The sequence below is a fragment of the Gasterosteus aculeatus genome, chromosome 5 (genome assembly GCF_964276395.1).
Source record: "Gasterosteus aculeatus chromosome 5, fGasAcu3.hap1.1, whole genome shotgun sequence".
Lineage (NCBI taxonomy): Eukaryota > Metazoa > Chordata > Actinopteri > Perciformes > Gasterosteidae > Gasterosteus > Gasterosteus aculeatus.
In genome coordinates, this window is record NC_135692.1 from 882,833 (window position 1) to 898,602 (window position 15,770).

General features: G+C 50.0%; 2 protein-coding genes and 1 pseudogene across 2 annotated transcripts; 2 read left to right on the plus strand and 1 right to left on the minus strand.

Annotated features, from left to right (window-relative positions):
- Positions 1 to 3,773: 3,773 nt before the first annotated feature.
- On the plus strand, positions 3,774 to 5,664 carry LOC120819310 (uncharacterized). Its single transcript, XM_078103060.1, has 4 exons — positions 3,774 to 3,900; positions 4,584 to 4,934; positions 5,021 to 5,211; positions 5,303 to 5,664. Exons 2-4 carry the CDS (start codon positions 4,584 to 4,586, stop codon positions 5,523 to 5,525), a joined length of 765 nt encoding a protein of 254 aa, XP_077959186.1. The 5' UTR covers positions 3,774 to 3,900; the 3' UTR covers positions 5,526 to 5,664.
- A 111-nt stretch (positions 5,665 to 5,775) lies between these two features.
- Positions 5,776 to 10,750, plus strand: LOC120819757 (uncharacterized). Its single transcript, XM_078103059.1, has 12 exons — positions 5,776 to 5,877; positions 5,990 to 6,009; positions 6,314 to 6,645; positions 6,742 to 7,190; positions 7,279 to 7,603; positions 7,681 to 7,926; positions 8,005 to 8,566; positions 8,665 to 8,892; positions 8,969 to 9,276; positions 9,363 to 9,622; positions 9,709 to 9,957; positions 10,048 to 10,750. The coding sequence occupies exons 2-12, from the start codon at positions 6,003 to 6,005 to the stop codon at positions 10,598 to 10,600; spliced, it is 3,519 nt and encodes a 1,172-aa protein (XP_077959185.1). The 5' UTR covers positions 5,776 to 5,877; positions 5,990 to 6,002; the 3' UTR covers positions 10,601 to 10,750.
- Positions 10,751 to 10,972: 222 nt separating this feature from the next.
- On the minus strand, positions 10,973 to 11,059 carry LOC144408042 (U6 spliceosomal RNA; annotated as a pseudogene).
- Positions 11,060 to 15,770: the final 4,711 nt, after the last annotated feature.

Sequence of the window (15,770 nt, forward strand, 5' to 3'; positions counted from 1 at the left end):
AAATACAGCACATTTATAGAACATCCATCCATCCATCCATCCATTGTCAAACCGCTTATCCTGCACACAGGGTCGCGGGGGGGCTGGAGTCCATCCCAGCCAACTTCGGGCGATAGACAGGGTACACCCTGGATTGGTCGCCAGCCAATCGCAGGGCAACACAGAGACACACAACCATTCACACTCACATTCACACATCTACGGGCAATTTAGAGTCACCAATTAACCTGATCCCCAGAGCATGTCTTTGGACTGTGGGAGGAAGCCGGAGAACCCGGAGAGAACCCACGCAGACACGGGGAGAACATGCAGACTCCACACAGAAAGGCCACTGGGCGGAATCGAACCCAGGACCTTCTTGCTGTGAGGCAACAGTGCTAACCACCACGCCACCGCGCCGCCCTATTTATAGAACATACAAAATAGAATAACATATCCATCTAAAGCAAAAAGAATAAGAGGTGAGAGAGTGTTGTTTATTTGTTGCTCAGTCTGCTGGATTGTGTTGAGGGGCTTCTAGTGTTAAAGCAACTGTTTCTTTATATGTAATGTGTGTAATGTATATATATATGTATATATATATATATACATATATATATATACATGTATATATACATCCAGTTGTGGAAAAGAATGTTGTTCTTTTTTTGTTTAGATTATTATGTAAGAGGTGTATTATAATTACAGATGGAGGGCCCGACAGCGAGCGTCTGGTGGCCGGGTTTACCCCGGAGCCCGGCCGGGCACAGCCCGAAGGAGTGACGGTGGCAGCCCAAGACTCTACTCCCCATGGGCTCACCACCTGTGGAGGAAACCAATGGGGTCGGGTGCGCTGCTACAAGGGTGGCAGTGACAGTGGGGGGTCTAGACGGAAACCGACCTGGGCGGCAGATGCTGGCTCTGGGGACGTGGAACGTAACCTCTCTGGGGGGGAAGGAGCCGGAGCTTGTGCGGGAGGTGTAGCGTTATCAGTTGGATCTGGTGGGGCTTACCTCTACGCACAGCCTCGGCTCTGGAACCACACTCCTGGATAGGGGATCTATCTCTCTATTCTCTACTCTATTCTCTGGAGTCCATCCCCTATCCTGGACTCTACTCCGGAGTGGCCCATGGTGTGAGGCGCCAGGCGGGTGTGGGGATACTCATAAGTCCCCGGCTGAGTGCTGCTACATTGGAGGTTACCCCGGTGGACAAAAGGGTTGCCTCCCTACGCCTTCGGGGGGTGGGGGAGAAAACTCTGACTGTTGTCTGTGCATATGCACCAAACAGCAGCACAGAGTATTCGGCCTTTTTGGAGACCCTGAATGGAGTCCTGCATGGGGCTCCAGTAGGGGACTCCATAGTCCTACTGGGAGACTTCAATGCGCACGTTGGCGACGATGGAGATAACTGGAGAGGCGTGATTGGAAAGGAATGGCCTCACTGATCTGAACCCGAGCGGGTTTTTTTTACTAGACTTCCGTGCCAGTCACGGATTGTCCATAACAAACACCATGTTCGAACATAAGGATGTTCATAAGTGTACGTGGTACCAGAGCACCCTAGGCCAAAGATCGATGATCGATTCTGTAATCGTATCGTCTGATCTGAGGCCGCATGTTCTCGGGTAAAGAGAGGGGCAGAGCTGTCAGCTGATCACCATCTGGTTGTGAGCTGGGTCAGGGGATGGGGGAAGACACGGGACAGACCCGGTAAACCCAAGCGTGTGGTGAGGGTGAACTGGGAATGTCTGGAGGAGGCCCCGGTCCAAAAGATTTTCAACTCACACCTCCGGCGGAGCTTCTCTCACATTCCTGTGGAGGTAGGGGACATTGAACCAGAGTGGTGTATGTTCAAAACCTCCATTGCTGAAGCCGCGGCAGTGAGTTGTGGCCTCAAGGTCTTAGGTGCATCAAGGGGCGGTAACCCTCGAACCCTGTGGTGGACACCGGTGGTCAGGGAAGCCGTCCGACTGAAGAAAGAGGCCTGCCGGGTTATGATATCCGGTGGGACTCCGGAGGCAGTTGCAGTGTGCCGACAGGCTCGAAGGGCAGCAGCCGCTGTCGTGATGGAGGCAAAGCAGCGAGTATGGGAGGAGTTCGGGGTAACTATGGAGAAGGACTTTCGGTCGGCACCAAAGTGCTTCTGGAAGACCATCCGGCACTTCAGGAGGGGGAAACAGGGAACCATCCAAGGTGTGTACAGTAAGGATGGGACCCTGTTGACCGCGACTGAGGAGGTTATCGGGGGAGGAACACTTTGAGGAACTCCTGAATCCTGGTAGAGGCGGAGCTGGAGGCGGAGGAGGGATCGTCAATTGGCCTGGTGGAGGTCACTGAGGTAGTCAAACAACTCCGCAGTGGCAAAGCCCCGGGGATTGATGGGATCCGTCCAGAGATGCTAAAAGCAATGGGTGTTGTCTTGGAAGACACGCCTCTTCAACACTGCGTGGAAGTCTGGGACAGTGCCAAAAGAGTGGCAGACCGGGGTGGTGGTACCCCTCTTCAAAGACCAGAGCGTGTGTGCCAATTACAGGGGTATCACACTACTCAGCATCACACTACTCAGCCTCCCGGGTAAAGTCTACTCTACGGTGCTGGAAAGGAGGGTTCGGCCGATAGTCGAACCAGGGATTGAAGAGGAACAATGCGGTTTTCGTCCTGGTCGTGGAACAACAAACCAGCTCTTCACTCTTTCCAGGATCATAGAGAGGGCTTGGGAGTATGCTCATGGCGTTTCCGGTGGGGGTTGGCCTTCGCCAGGGCTGCGCCTTGTCACCAATCTTGTTTGTGGTTTTCATGGACAGGATATCGTGGCGTAGTCGGGGGGAGGAGGGTCTACAGTTCGGGGGGCTGCGGATCTCATCGCTGCTTTTTGCAGATGATGTGGTCCTGATGGCATCTTCCGTCTGTGACCTCCAACTCTCACTGGAGCGTTTCGCAGTCGAGTGTGAAGCGGTCGGGATGAGGATTAGCACCTCTAAATCTGAGGCCATGGTTCTCAGCAGGAAACCGATGGATTGCCTACTCCAGGTAGGGAATGTGTCCTTAGCCCAAGTGAAGGAGTTCAAGTACCTCGGGGTCTTGTTCACGAGTGAGGGGAAGATGGAGTGTGAGTTTGGCCGGAGAATCGGAGCAGCGGGGGCGGTATTGCACTCGCTTTACCGCACCACGAAAAGAGAGCTGAGCCGGAAGGCAAAGCTCTCGATCTACCGGTCAATCTTCGTTCCTACCCTCACCTATGGTCATGAAGGATGGGCCATGACCGAAAGAACTAGGTCACGGGTACAAGCGGCCGAAATGGGTTTCCTCAGGAGAGTGGCTGGCGTCTCCCTTAGGGATAGGGCGAAAAGCTCAGCCATTCGTGAGGAGCTCGGAGTAGAGCCGCTGCTCCTTTGCGTCGAAAGGAGCCAGTTGAGGTGGTTTGGGCATCTGGTGAGGATGCCCCCTGGGCAAACGCTATGTCTGATTGTCACAAAATTTTCTGTGGATACTTATTGGGTCTGGGTTTAATCAAGACTTTACCTCCTAGGGAGACGGCGCTCTGCTGCTGCAGTACCGACAGTGGCCGCGGTGGCGCCGTTTCACCACAAGTGGGAAAAGTCCGTAATAGCCGTAAAAAATCCTAGACATCATAGAATATCATAGAGATTATAGAGAATTAAAGAAAATGAGGAACGCTTCACGAATTTGCGTGTCATCCTTGCGCTACCCGGAGCCCCTTCTTCTCTGTTTCAATTGTTTCATTTCCCAGGAGCCAATGAGACGCCTCAGAGCTTGTTTCAATTCTCGGCCGACCAATCAAAGGATCCACGGTTTGCGCGTCCAATCAGATGCTCTATTTGTTTCAATTCTGACTTCTCGATCCGCCATGTTGGATCACCGCTGGACTGCCGTCTCATTCTAACAATACTCGGCAGACGTAAGTACAACATGTCAACTATGTTGTCTTTTAGTACTACGGCGCATGTTAAACGGTGTTTATTATGAGTGTAAGTAGGGATACTAATACTATTTAAATGTGAGTGAATGGAAATGAGTTTGCCCGCAACAAACCCGCTGCCGATCGATGCTAGCGGCGGCCGTGACGTCACACACCTAACTTTAGCCACAATTTATGGTTATTATTACTAACTACTTTAATACGGTGAATGGAACCCGGTCTAAAACCGCGTATGGGAGCTAACGGTCACGTCTCTCCGTGTTTCTGCGGACATTTAAGTGGTTTATTGGTGACGGAGCTTACGTGACTTATAGCATCGGGGATGCGTCACATGTTGACAACAACGGGGGTTACCAAGTCATAAACGTTACTTCATTACAACGTATAGCAACGTGTTTTATTCATGTGTGTCATTCAACAGTCCAGTAGAATTGTGATATTTGTCATTTATGTGGAAGTATTCGTTATTTATGTAACATAATAACAAACAAACATAAAAAAATACATGTGCATATTTAGAGACAGACACATGGTTTCCTCTGATAGGAAGGTTTTAATGACAAGAGTAAAATACTGTGATATAACTGATGTCATAGATGGGAGTGTCACGTGTCATGTCTTCTTCTTTCTCCCGTGTGCTGCTAAAATGTCCATTTGTTTAGATGGAGCACCCTACATTCCGGAGGGCCCCTAACGGGACCATCCTGCTCAAGGCCTCCCCAGCGGCCCAGGCCCTCTTCACGCGGCAGCCCCCCAGTGCCCAGGCGCCTTACAGGGCAAAGAAGCCGGAGGAGGTGGACTCGGAGGCCTGGGCTCACGTCGTCTCCGAGGGCGGTGACACCGCCAACGCCGCCCTGGTCCTGAGCCGGTGGAAGGTGCAGTTTGGCCGCTACCAGGGCAGAACCTTCCACTGGCTCCTGGAGAACGACGTGGGCTACAGCGTCAATCTGGTCGCCTCCCACCAGAAGGAGCGCGAGAGGACGCAGTCTGAGTCCCCGCTGATGGCCAACAAGGTCCTTCACAATACTTTGAGACAGTTACAATTAGAGAAATGATGGCATTTAACCTCACTGTGTTATCTCACTTTGTAACCTCACAGGACGCCTTCACCCGCTACTCCTCCGCCTATCCTGACTTCGTGGAGGCTGTCAGGTTCCACCGGGCATTTGAGGAGGCGTGGGCGAATTCCCTCCAGCCCGGTCAGGAGGGACGGGCCCTTGTTGGCTTCGGGGACTTCAAATTTGAGACCCTGGAGAGCCTCTACGAGTCGACGGACAACAAAAAGATCCGGTGAAAAAGATCATTATTATTATTATTATCGTCGCGTTTGCTGTGGCGACAATCGAGAATCAGAATCACGTTGAATGTTTGATTTGTGCAGTTTTGTCAAGTACCTGCGGAGGACGTCACCAGCTCCAGGGACGCAGATGGAGAACGCCGTCCAGTATGTGCGCAGCAGAGACAGGCAGAGGATGAAAGCTGCTGCTGGAGCATCTACCTCCTCCACCGCCTCCACCTCCAGCAGCAGCGCAGCCTCTGCATCGGCCGCAAGCCAGAGAGCCACGAGTGCATCACAGTACGTGTTCCTGAAGAAATGTTTGTAACGTTGTGTCATTGTTAATGTCGTTGCCTCTCATTTATCGTGTGTCATAATAGGCCTCTTGGTCCAGCGCTTGTGGCGTTTGTCTCTGGGCGGCGTTCTCTATCTGCTGTGCAGATGCAGGCCCAGGTGAAGAAGCTGGTGGCCCCTAAGCCTGCATCTACAGGTCAGTCCAGCCTCCGTTATTTACTGACGTTCCACTTGATCTACGCTCCTGTTTCCCTGGTTCATCTTCTGTCATCATGTGTCCGCAGCCTCCCACTTCAGCCCCTTCAGACCAGCTCTGTCCTCCCCCCGGTCATCTGTGGAGCCTACAGATGAAGAGCTGGTCAAGGCGGTAGTTGACTTGGAGACCTGTAAGTAAAGAGTAAAGTCATAAACAGGAAACACTTTGCTCACAAACAAAAGTACTTGTATTCATTGTTGACGCTCTTTTTATTTGACTTTAAAAACGTTTCCTCGAATCAGAGGACGAAAGCAGATGACTGGTAAGTTTTGCGTCAGCGGTCTGATGATCATCTCGGATCAATAACCCACCTCTGCAAATAACATCGTCCTTTTCACCGTGCTTTCATCAGCGCCTGGCTAGCTCAACAACATCTGCATGGCTAACTAGTTATCATCTCACCCTCACTTTCGCTCTTTAAAATCACCTCCTGATCTCTTGTGGTGTGTAAATGCAGCTCAATCTTTGTCGGTCTCTCAGCATTAACAGTATTAATTAATAAATTAATAATAATTCATCTTAATCTCAACCTTTTACGTTACTCTAACATCTCCTTTACCTTCAAGCCTCGATTGCAAAGGCTCCCCTTTTGCGCCTGCCACCACCCGCTGCTGCTGCTGCTGCCGCCGCCGCCGCCTCCTCCTCCTCCTCCTCAGCAGCACCTCCTCCTCCGGGAGCCGGTGTCTCTACTCTGCTGGACGAGCCCACAGACGAGGAGCTGCTGGAAGCCTCGCAGGAGATAGACCCCCTGGTGGAACCTCCTGCAGCCCTCGTCGTGGTTCAGCCTGCCGGGACACCGGCTCCCTCGCCTCCAGCCGCCCCCTTGACGCCGTCCGCACCCGTCGCCGTGGAGGAACGGGAGGAGTTCCTCCCTCCCCCTCCATCTTCTGCCAGTGAGGTGAGGCAGTCTCTCTAACACGTGAGGCCGCAGGTGTCCCTGCTGACTGTAGATATTAAAATGGTTTTGTGTGTGTGTGTGTTGTCGTCTCACCAGTTGCTGCCTCAGTCCTGGAGGGCAGCTCTCACTGTGGAGCAGCAGCAGTGGATCGGCCGGGTGCTGTTTACCAGGGACAGCCAGGGGAGGCCTCGGCTCGTGGGCGAGCTCAACCTATGGTGGACCCCCCCCCAAACCCGGCCGGTCTACAACCAGCCTCCCGCATCCCCCGACCCCTTCTTCGCATGTCGGCTGTTTCTCTGGATGCCACACCGGCTTTGGCGTCTGCAGCTGACATGCCCCCAGCCTTCGTGCTCTGGGTCCCTGATGAAGGCTGGGCTGTACAGGACCATCCGGAGGGTCCTGGACATCGACGGCTGGTACCTCATGGCCACCGAGTACCTGGAGTGCCGTCGGTGTAAGAAGAAGGTCGGGGGGTGGTCACAGGGCATCATCAGGCAGCTGTCCCCCACCCACAGCTGCCAGTTCCCAGCTGTACTCACGTACAAGTAAGGAGGCATTTCTTCACCATTTGTCTGTGTTGAACGTCCCGTTGGAGGTGCAGACTCGGCTCTACGTGATGTTTGTGTCGTGCAGGCTGTCCTGTGACATGAGGGTGGTGATACAGCTGAGGTCCCGCACTCTGGGGAACAGTGCCAACCAGCTGTACAACACCCTGCGGGAGCAGCACTCGGACGCCTGGATGCGGAGAGCCATCAAGTACCTCGGCGTGTGCGAGCCATTCCTGGCCTTGTGCTCGGCGAGGGGGCAGATTCCACCTCCGCCCGAGATGCCCCCTCTGCCATCCCCCGTCTGGCTGCTGACCGTGTACAGCTACGACGTCCTGGCGCGGCTGGATGAGTACAAGGCCAGGATCACGTCCACCTTCGGGTCCATCATAAAGATGGACTCCACCAAGAAGGCGAGTGGAGTCTGTCAGTTTCTTTTCCTTCCAGCTGCTGTGTGTTTCTCACATTAACTCTCAGAATCTCTCTGCAGGTGACAAAGAAGCTCGCGGGTATCGCCTCCGACACGGCCGCCTGGGCTACCAACGTCGGCAATGAGCACGGGCAGGTCCTCATGAGCGTCCTCACCTCCACCGAGAGCGCCGGGGGCCTGTCCGGGATGGCGGCCGGCTTGATGAGGCGGTACCGACTCGCCGGGGTACCTCCCCCCCAGCTGATCTACGTGGACCGCGACTGCTGCAACAGGGACGGCGTGTCAAAGACAGCTGTCTTGTTTCAGGTGTGAAAAGGACACTGTTGACAGTTGTGCTGCATCAGCACCGTGGCTGGAGAGTTTAACGTTTTGTTTGTTTCGCAGGAGTGGGAGCATCTCGTGGTGAGACTGGACATCTGGCACCTGATGCGACGCTTCGCATCAGGTGTCAACACCGAGAGCCACGAGCTGTACCCCACCTTCATGAGGCAGCTGTCTAACTGCATCTTTGAGGTGGACGCCGGAGATGCACGCCGTCTCGCAGAGGCTAAGCGGTCCCAGCTGGAGGGGAAGCACGGGATGGTTGGACTGACGGACGCCGCGGTGAACCGGAGGATCTCCAAGGAGGAGTGGAGGCTCCACGTCCGCCGTAGGACACGGGGGCCTGAGGAATCGGCCCTCCTCATCCAGGAGCTCCTCGACACCTTCGGTGGACCGGCAGGACGCAACAACCTGGGCATCCCGTTGCTCAACGCTCTCCGCATCCAGGAAATATGGAGTACGCAGAGGACCCACCTCAGCTGCATCCAGGACCCGCCAGGTGTGCAGCTGTACACCCAGACGGGCCGGCTGACCAAGGGAGGAGTCAGCCTGCCCGTATATCGCTGCGCGAGGGGCTCCACCTCTCTGGAGTCCTTCCACCTCCACCTTAACCGGTTCATCCCAGGTACCGGCGTGTGTCTCGCGGCTCGTGACAAAATGTAATCTCTATTTGAACTTTAAGAAAATGCAAACTCGTGTCTGATCCAAACCCCCCTTCCCCAGGGACCCGGGCCAGCGCCAAGCACTTCCAGGCGTTCCTGGTGGATGGACTGGTGAGGTGGAACGAGGACCGCGCAGCGGCAGCTGCACCACCACCGGCTGCAGTCGAGGGACGGCTGGGACCTCTGCACTCCTACAGTGGCCACCTCAAGCACGTCCTTAACCAGAAGAGCCAAAGAGTGCTTGGTCTTCAGATGGTTAAGGACTTCACCGAGCCGGCTGAGTACACAGGTATGCGATGTGAAAACACCTCATCTCGTAACTGACAGCAAAACGAGCCGCTACTGAATCCTTCTCTGTGTGACAGGGGAGCTCATCGGAGTGGAGTACCTGTACCAGCAGACCGGCAAAGTGCTTGAGGACGTCAGCCTGGACCCTGACACTCCGGACGAGGCTCCTGCCATCGAGGCGCTGGAGGAGGATGAGGGCATCGAGGAAGACGTAGAGGACCCTACCGTCTTCGGGCCCGATACTCCGTCCTCCAGCGTGGCAGCAGCCCGGTCAGGTGATCCAGCTGACGCGCCGTCTGAGCCATCCCGTTCGGGTCAAGTTGCCCCTCCTGAGGCCCCAGAGGTTCAGGACCCTGATCCCCAGCAGCCCTCCTCAGACTCTGAAGTAAGTTCACATACTGACGATTGTGAGATAGAATCTCTTACTGCACTATTTGCTTACGGGCTTTGTTCCTCCTCGTTTCTTCTCAGGAGGACATCCAGGGTCCTGATGGCCAGCCCGGGTACCGGCACATCCTGAAGCTGGCCCAGGCGCTGGTGGAAGGGAGGAACATTCTGGGGCTGTCTGAGAATAGGGTAGACCGACTCATCCTGCTTTGGACTCGCTTGGCGGAGCAGGACAAGCGGCGAGTCGACTACCCTCCCAGATACCGGGAGAGGCAACCAAAGGGGCGGTTCAAGGCAGCGAAGGGGAAGAACACCTCCTGTGCTGGAAAGGAGAGTCTCCAACGGTGAGACTCCTTTAGAGCAGGGATCTTTTCTCTGGTACATATCTGCTGTGTACTGACCCACACTCTGCTCCTCGTGACTCTTTCAGCTGCCTCCTCGGGGTCAACTCGGGGCCTTCCACCTGGCCCAGCGCCAGTCGCCTGGTGGAGGCCATTTGCACGCTGCTCTGCAAGCTCCACCCGGCGGCCACGCGGGTCGGCGGGATGCACAAGCCCCGGCTCAGCCTCATCCTCGCTGACTATGTGTCCATCAAAGAGGTAGTGCTGAGCACCCCGAGGCTGATGGCTCAGACGGACATCCAGCTCTTTGAGCTGAACCACCGGACCCTCAGCCAGTGGTGAGTTTAACGTGAAGCTGCTCTGACGGGTCTGCACTCTGATTTATCGCTGGATCAAGAGCCTGACCGCATTCTGTGTTTGTCTCCCAGGTTCTCTCGCAAGCAGAGGGGGTTGGTCACGGCTGTGCTGCAGCAGGGAGCTGCCGTCATCCCTGCAGGTGTCGCAGCCGAGCCCCTCCCTCCCGTCAAAGGGCTGTCCTTTGTTCAGGTGGGACAAGGACAGCCCTACCAGTATGACGTGCCGGATGAGAAGCCAGGACCCTCATCCGGCGGCCTTCCTCCTCCTCCTCCACCACCAGATGGGGAGCAGCCTGGACCTTTGTCCAGCGGCCTTCCTCCACTGCCCCTGGGAGTCTTCCCTGGTCCTGCCGGTCTGCCTCCTCAAAGTCCCGGACAAAGCAGGACCACTGTCTGGAGGAAGAGGAAGGCGGCCGAAGCAGCGGCTGCTGCTGCTGCTGCAGGTCAGGTGTTGCCACCCAAGAATCCCCGTCAGCAGTACACCTGCTCCAAGTGTGGTCAGCCCAAAACATTAGAAACTGGCCACACTCAGCTTTACGGTGTAACATACTGTGCTGCTGTCGGGGGCAAGACTGTGGAGCCGTGGAGGGAGGAGGTCCAAAGGACTCAGAGCGGGGGGAAATGAGGGTTTTTATTTGTTGTTTTATTTATTTATTTACTATTAGTGTGTTGTTATTGTCATGCGTTATTATTAGTGTGTTATTATTGTCATGTGTTATTATTGTCATGTGTTATTATTAGTGTGTTATTTAAGCCATTAAAGTGTATTTTCTGCACTTGGTTTTGGAAGCGTTTTCATTTCATACACACCTGTATGTTTTCATTCCATACACACCCGTTTATTTAGGTATCTCCATAACTGCCATCATTTAACACACTTTGCTTGCAACTTGCCGGAGGTGGGACTCGAACCACGGATCTTCTGCATCGCAGCCCACATCTGGAGCACAGCTAGCCCCTCCTCCCCACACATACTATTTTTGGGACCTGATCGCAGAGAAGAATGAACCATATCCTGCTTTTAGGGGCCATGCTAATCTTCTCTGTATCGTTCCAATTTTAGTATATGTGCTATCGAAATAACTAAACTAAGAAATTTTAAATGACATTAAAGTTCATTGTTTTATGAATAAATACTGTCTGATTTCACATGTTTTGTTCCCCATTTTTAAACCTCGACCTTTTAAATGTACACATGTTATTATGACAGTCTGAACACACGTGTGCCGTCCTTTTTCTTTGCCTTCACTGGTTACCTGGTTTTACGCGTCACGTTGCAATGACTTGTGGGTAGGAAAGACTCGGCGGGTTGATAATGTGAGCGGTCTAAAGCCTCGCGCAGTTAGCGCTGTGTGTAGATGACGCATGCTCTGGTTTAATGTCGAACGCTCTTCTTTTGCTGCGTGTTGGTTTTGTGTATACGTTGTGTCCGTGTGTCTATGAATGTGAATTTGATTTCCTTTTGAGATTTTTAATGTTTTTTTTTACTTCAGGCTGCCTCAAAAACATGGAAATGAGCCTCTCTGGCTCACTACAGTGCAACTGTTGATTAGTTTGCATTGACCCTGCAAAGTAAATAAATAAATAAATAGACGCCAGGCTGGACGACGTGTGTAACCAAGGAAGGACTTCACACTAGACACTATGTGTGACCGAGACTTTTAGTGGGAATCATTTCATAGCTAACTGGTTTCAGTCTGTTGGAGAGGCACTAAGTGGTCACGTTACTCTTCCTGTAGCCAGAACCAATGCACTTAAGAAAACATCATGCACACAGCTGTTGCATACTGGAATGTGCTGCCCTCATATTTCACTCTGACAAGAAACAAATGTGATTCCAACAGGAAACTTAAGGCAGCAATAATCAGAAAGGAAATTAGAGTAGGTTAGGTTATTATTGTTTTTAATTCTGTGTTTTTTCTTTTTGTTTGTTATTCCTTACTGTAAATGTTGTTCTCTAAGTCTGTGTTTTTGTTCACCAACATTGGTCGTGCTGTAATTTAACACGCTTAGATTGCAGCTTGCCTGAGGCGGGACTCGAACCACAGATCTTCACAAACCTGCTTTTACACACAACATCCTTCTTCTCTGTTCCAATTGTTCCAATTCCCAGGAGCCAATGAGAGGCCTCGGAGCTTGTTCCAATTCTCGGCCGACTTATCAGAGGATCCACGGTTTGCGCGTCCAATTAGATGCTCAAGTTGTTCCAATTTGGACTTTTCGATCCGCCATGTTGGATCACCGCTGGACTGCCGTCTCATTCTAACAATACTCGGCAGACGTAAGTACAACATGTCAACTATGTTGTCTTTTAGTACTACGGCGCATGTTAATGGGTGTTTATTATGAGTGCAAGCAGGGATACTAATACTATTTAAATGTGAGTGAATGGAAATGAGTTCGCCCACAACAAACCTGTTGCCGATCGATGCCAGCGGCGGCCTATAAGCGGAGGCTTATAGCTGCTAACGTTAGCTTAATGTTGCCTACACCATTAAGGCTAGGTTAACATTAGTAGACTCATTTAAGTGAAAATAATTACCTAACTAGTGTTGATGCTATCAATATAAATGCATGATGCATCAGATGCTTTTCTTGTTTGACTTTCTCGTGAGTTTGTGGCCACGAACATTCGAACCTAACCAATGTAAAGTGACCAGCTAACGCTAGCTGTTAGCTAACGTTAATAGCTTGTAGCCTGACCTTCCCGGGTTTCTCTGCATGTAGAAAGGTTTAACGTTACGGACCCACTTGAAGTGTATTTTTTAACTTAAACTTATCAGTGCGGTAATAAAAGGGGGAACAAGAACTAAAGTCAATCCCGTTGAAAAATGTGCGTTTGCTGCTCTCTGGCGCCAAATGGGTTAATGTTAACAGCCATTACGTGAGTCCCGCGCGGCTCTGCTCAACTCTTTACTGCGGTATCTTTTCCCTTTGCGGTGCCTTTTCTCGGTTATACACTAATGAGCTAGCGTTAGCTTAAACATGTAGGTAACCGTTAGCTCTGAGAGCACGGAGGAAATGCGCTTCAATGCGGGGAAGTGTAAGTTGCAGCTGCTCTGTAGGCAACAGAGACCACACCTCATGACCACATGTTGGCTAAAAACTAAATGGATAAGATAATATTGGTTTGCCTGCCGTGCCAAAATTCAGTAATGATAAATGAACAATACTTATTTTTCATAAAATAAATGTACCAATCCTGAATTGTATTTTTTTTGCAGTTTTTTCTATCTGATGTTGGTGTGATGTGGAACTCTTTGGGGACCTCATATTGTTTTGGTAAGTACATTTAACAAACAAACTCTTCACAGGTATGCTGATCCCAGCAGTACTGCTCAGGTTAAATACTCTAATGCTGTGGTATATTTGCCCTCTATAGGGCAGTAATCGCTGACAGCAAAGTAAATCTGCCACTGATCATATGTAGGCATTCAACAACTTTTGTGCAAACGGTTTTAGTCCTCTTTAGTCGGTGAGGTAAGCATTTGCTACCTATTTTCCCAATGTGCGGCTTGTCTTTGTACAATCTTAGCGTGTAACTGCTGTAACCTAAATATTGACAATACATTTGAAAGAAAAGTATATCCCACCTAGTGATTGATTATTCTTATAGCTCTGTTTTTGGTCACTACCAAGAAAAATGTCTGGCTCTTAAGTTCCTGCATATTCCACTTTTTTCACCAGCTTGTCAGCTCTTTGATTGTCTGAAGGAAAGCCTACTCTTGCAATTACCCACGATTAATAGGAATGTGTCTGGCTAGAACACACTGTGGACCAACCAGCACACATGCTATCAAAGACAGTCTTTGTTAATCAGGAGTTCAAAACTAGAATTTTGTCAAGGATGCGTGGGGGAGGCAGGACTCAAACGCAGACTTCTCCGGAAACAAAATACTTTAATAGTCGAAAAGGGAAAATCAAAGGGCCAAGGGGCAAAAACACACAGGCAAGAAACTACGGACATCCACGACAATAGACAATGACGCGACAAGTGACACAAGAGACACACGGCTTAAATACACAAGGGAGGTGCAGGTGATTGGACACAGGTGGAAACTATTAAACGATCACAGGGGATGACAGGACAAGGCAGGAAGTGAAGTTACCCGGGGACACGAGTGGCAGAAAACTACAAAATACAACAGGAAGTGAACCACACCGTGACAAATTTATTAGCAACAAAATATTGCACCAATACTCTTTGTATTTTATCTTTTTGTTTTTTGATAAGATACATGCTAAGTTCCAAGGCTTTACCACCATCCCACTGGAATCTACCTTCATGGCACAGTTGGACAGCCATTTAGCCCAATTGACGTATATCTTCCAGACGAAGGGAGGAGTTGCTGGCCAGAAACTAGCTAAACATCTGGAGATCTTGCAAGAAGTAAATATGTATACCAATTGTCTTTATGACATGTAAAATGTCATGTATATTTGTGATGATGAAAAAATGAAGTTATATTATACATTTAGGTTATTACATTTTATGGTTGAATGCACTTATTGTAAGTCGCTTTGGATAAAAGCGTCAGCTAAATGACATGTCATGTAATGTAATATAAATATTGTTCAATTTATTAAAATTGCTGTACTTATTTCTGTATTTCTTATTATTTAATAATTGTAATTCTTTAACACAGGAGACAAGTGATGTCAATCCTAAAAGGACAGCTGTCCTAAAGGCTCTTTGCATCTACCTGGGGGAGGACGAGGGACAGCTTGTTCTGGAGTATATGGTAAGTCATTTGAATTTATTTGCCTCTCACATGTTATGTTTTCAGATCCTAATGTCACCCACATACACTTTCAGAGGTTCATGTTATCATTGTCAGAAGGTTGAGAATATTCATATGAAACATAACAACCTGCTGCACAGTAGTGTCGTTTCTATGTACATTACTTTAATAACACCTCACAGATCCATCCATCCATTTGCAAACCGCTTATCCTGCACACAGGGTCGCGGGGGGTCTGGAGTCTGGAGTCATCTACATTAATTCAAAACCCCTGAGTGGGTGGACAATATCCCAGCCAACTTCGGGCGAGAGACAGAGTACACCCGGGCCTGGTTGCCAGCCAATCACAGGGCTACATAGAGACATACAACCATTCACATTCACACACCTACGGGCAATTTAGAGTTACCAGTCAACCTGATCCCCAGAGCATGTCTTTGGACTGTGGGAGGAAGCTCACAGATCTATAGTTTTATTTAAATATAAAATGATTATGTATGGTGGCAATGTTCATTTCTTTGTTTATTTTTTTATATTTATATTAGGGCTGTCAAATAATTAAAAATTTTAATCAATTAATCAGATTTTTCAGTGGATTAATCAGGATTAATCACTATTTGCAATTACACCTGAATCCTAACCATTTTTTCTTTCTGAAATGCATACCAAAAGATAGATAACAGGACACAGATACATCATTTTCATATTATGTCTGTTTATTAACACAGCCAAATAATGGTGGTTTAAATCAAGCTGAAACATACTACACACCATAATATTTGTCTTTGTAATGTCCCATTGCTTCCTTTTTGGCATTCCTCTTAACCAGGATGTACAATTTACAGTATTCAGAACAGAAAGCAATAAATGTAGTCAAATCATAACAGTGGTCTACCACATTTTTGCACAATTTGAGTCATCTGTTGCGTTTTATGTGGAAGAAAACATTTTCAACTTTTAAATCAAACCAAAGAACAATCTTTTACCTTTTCCTCCATTCTTTAATCCAGTTGCTCAAAAATCCAGTTGCTAACTACTATAACATGTTGCACT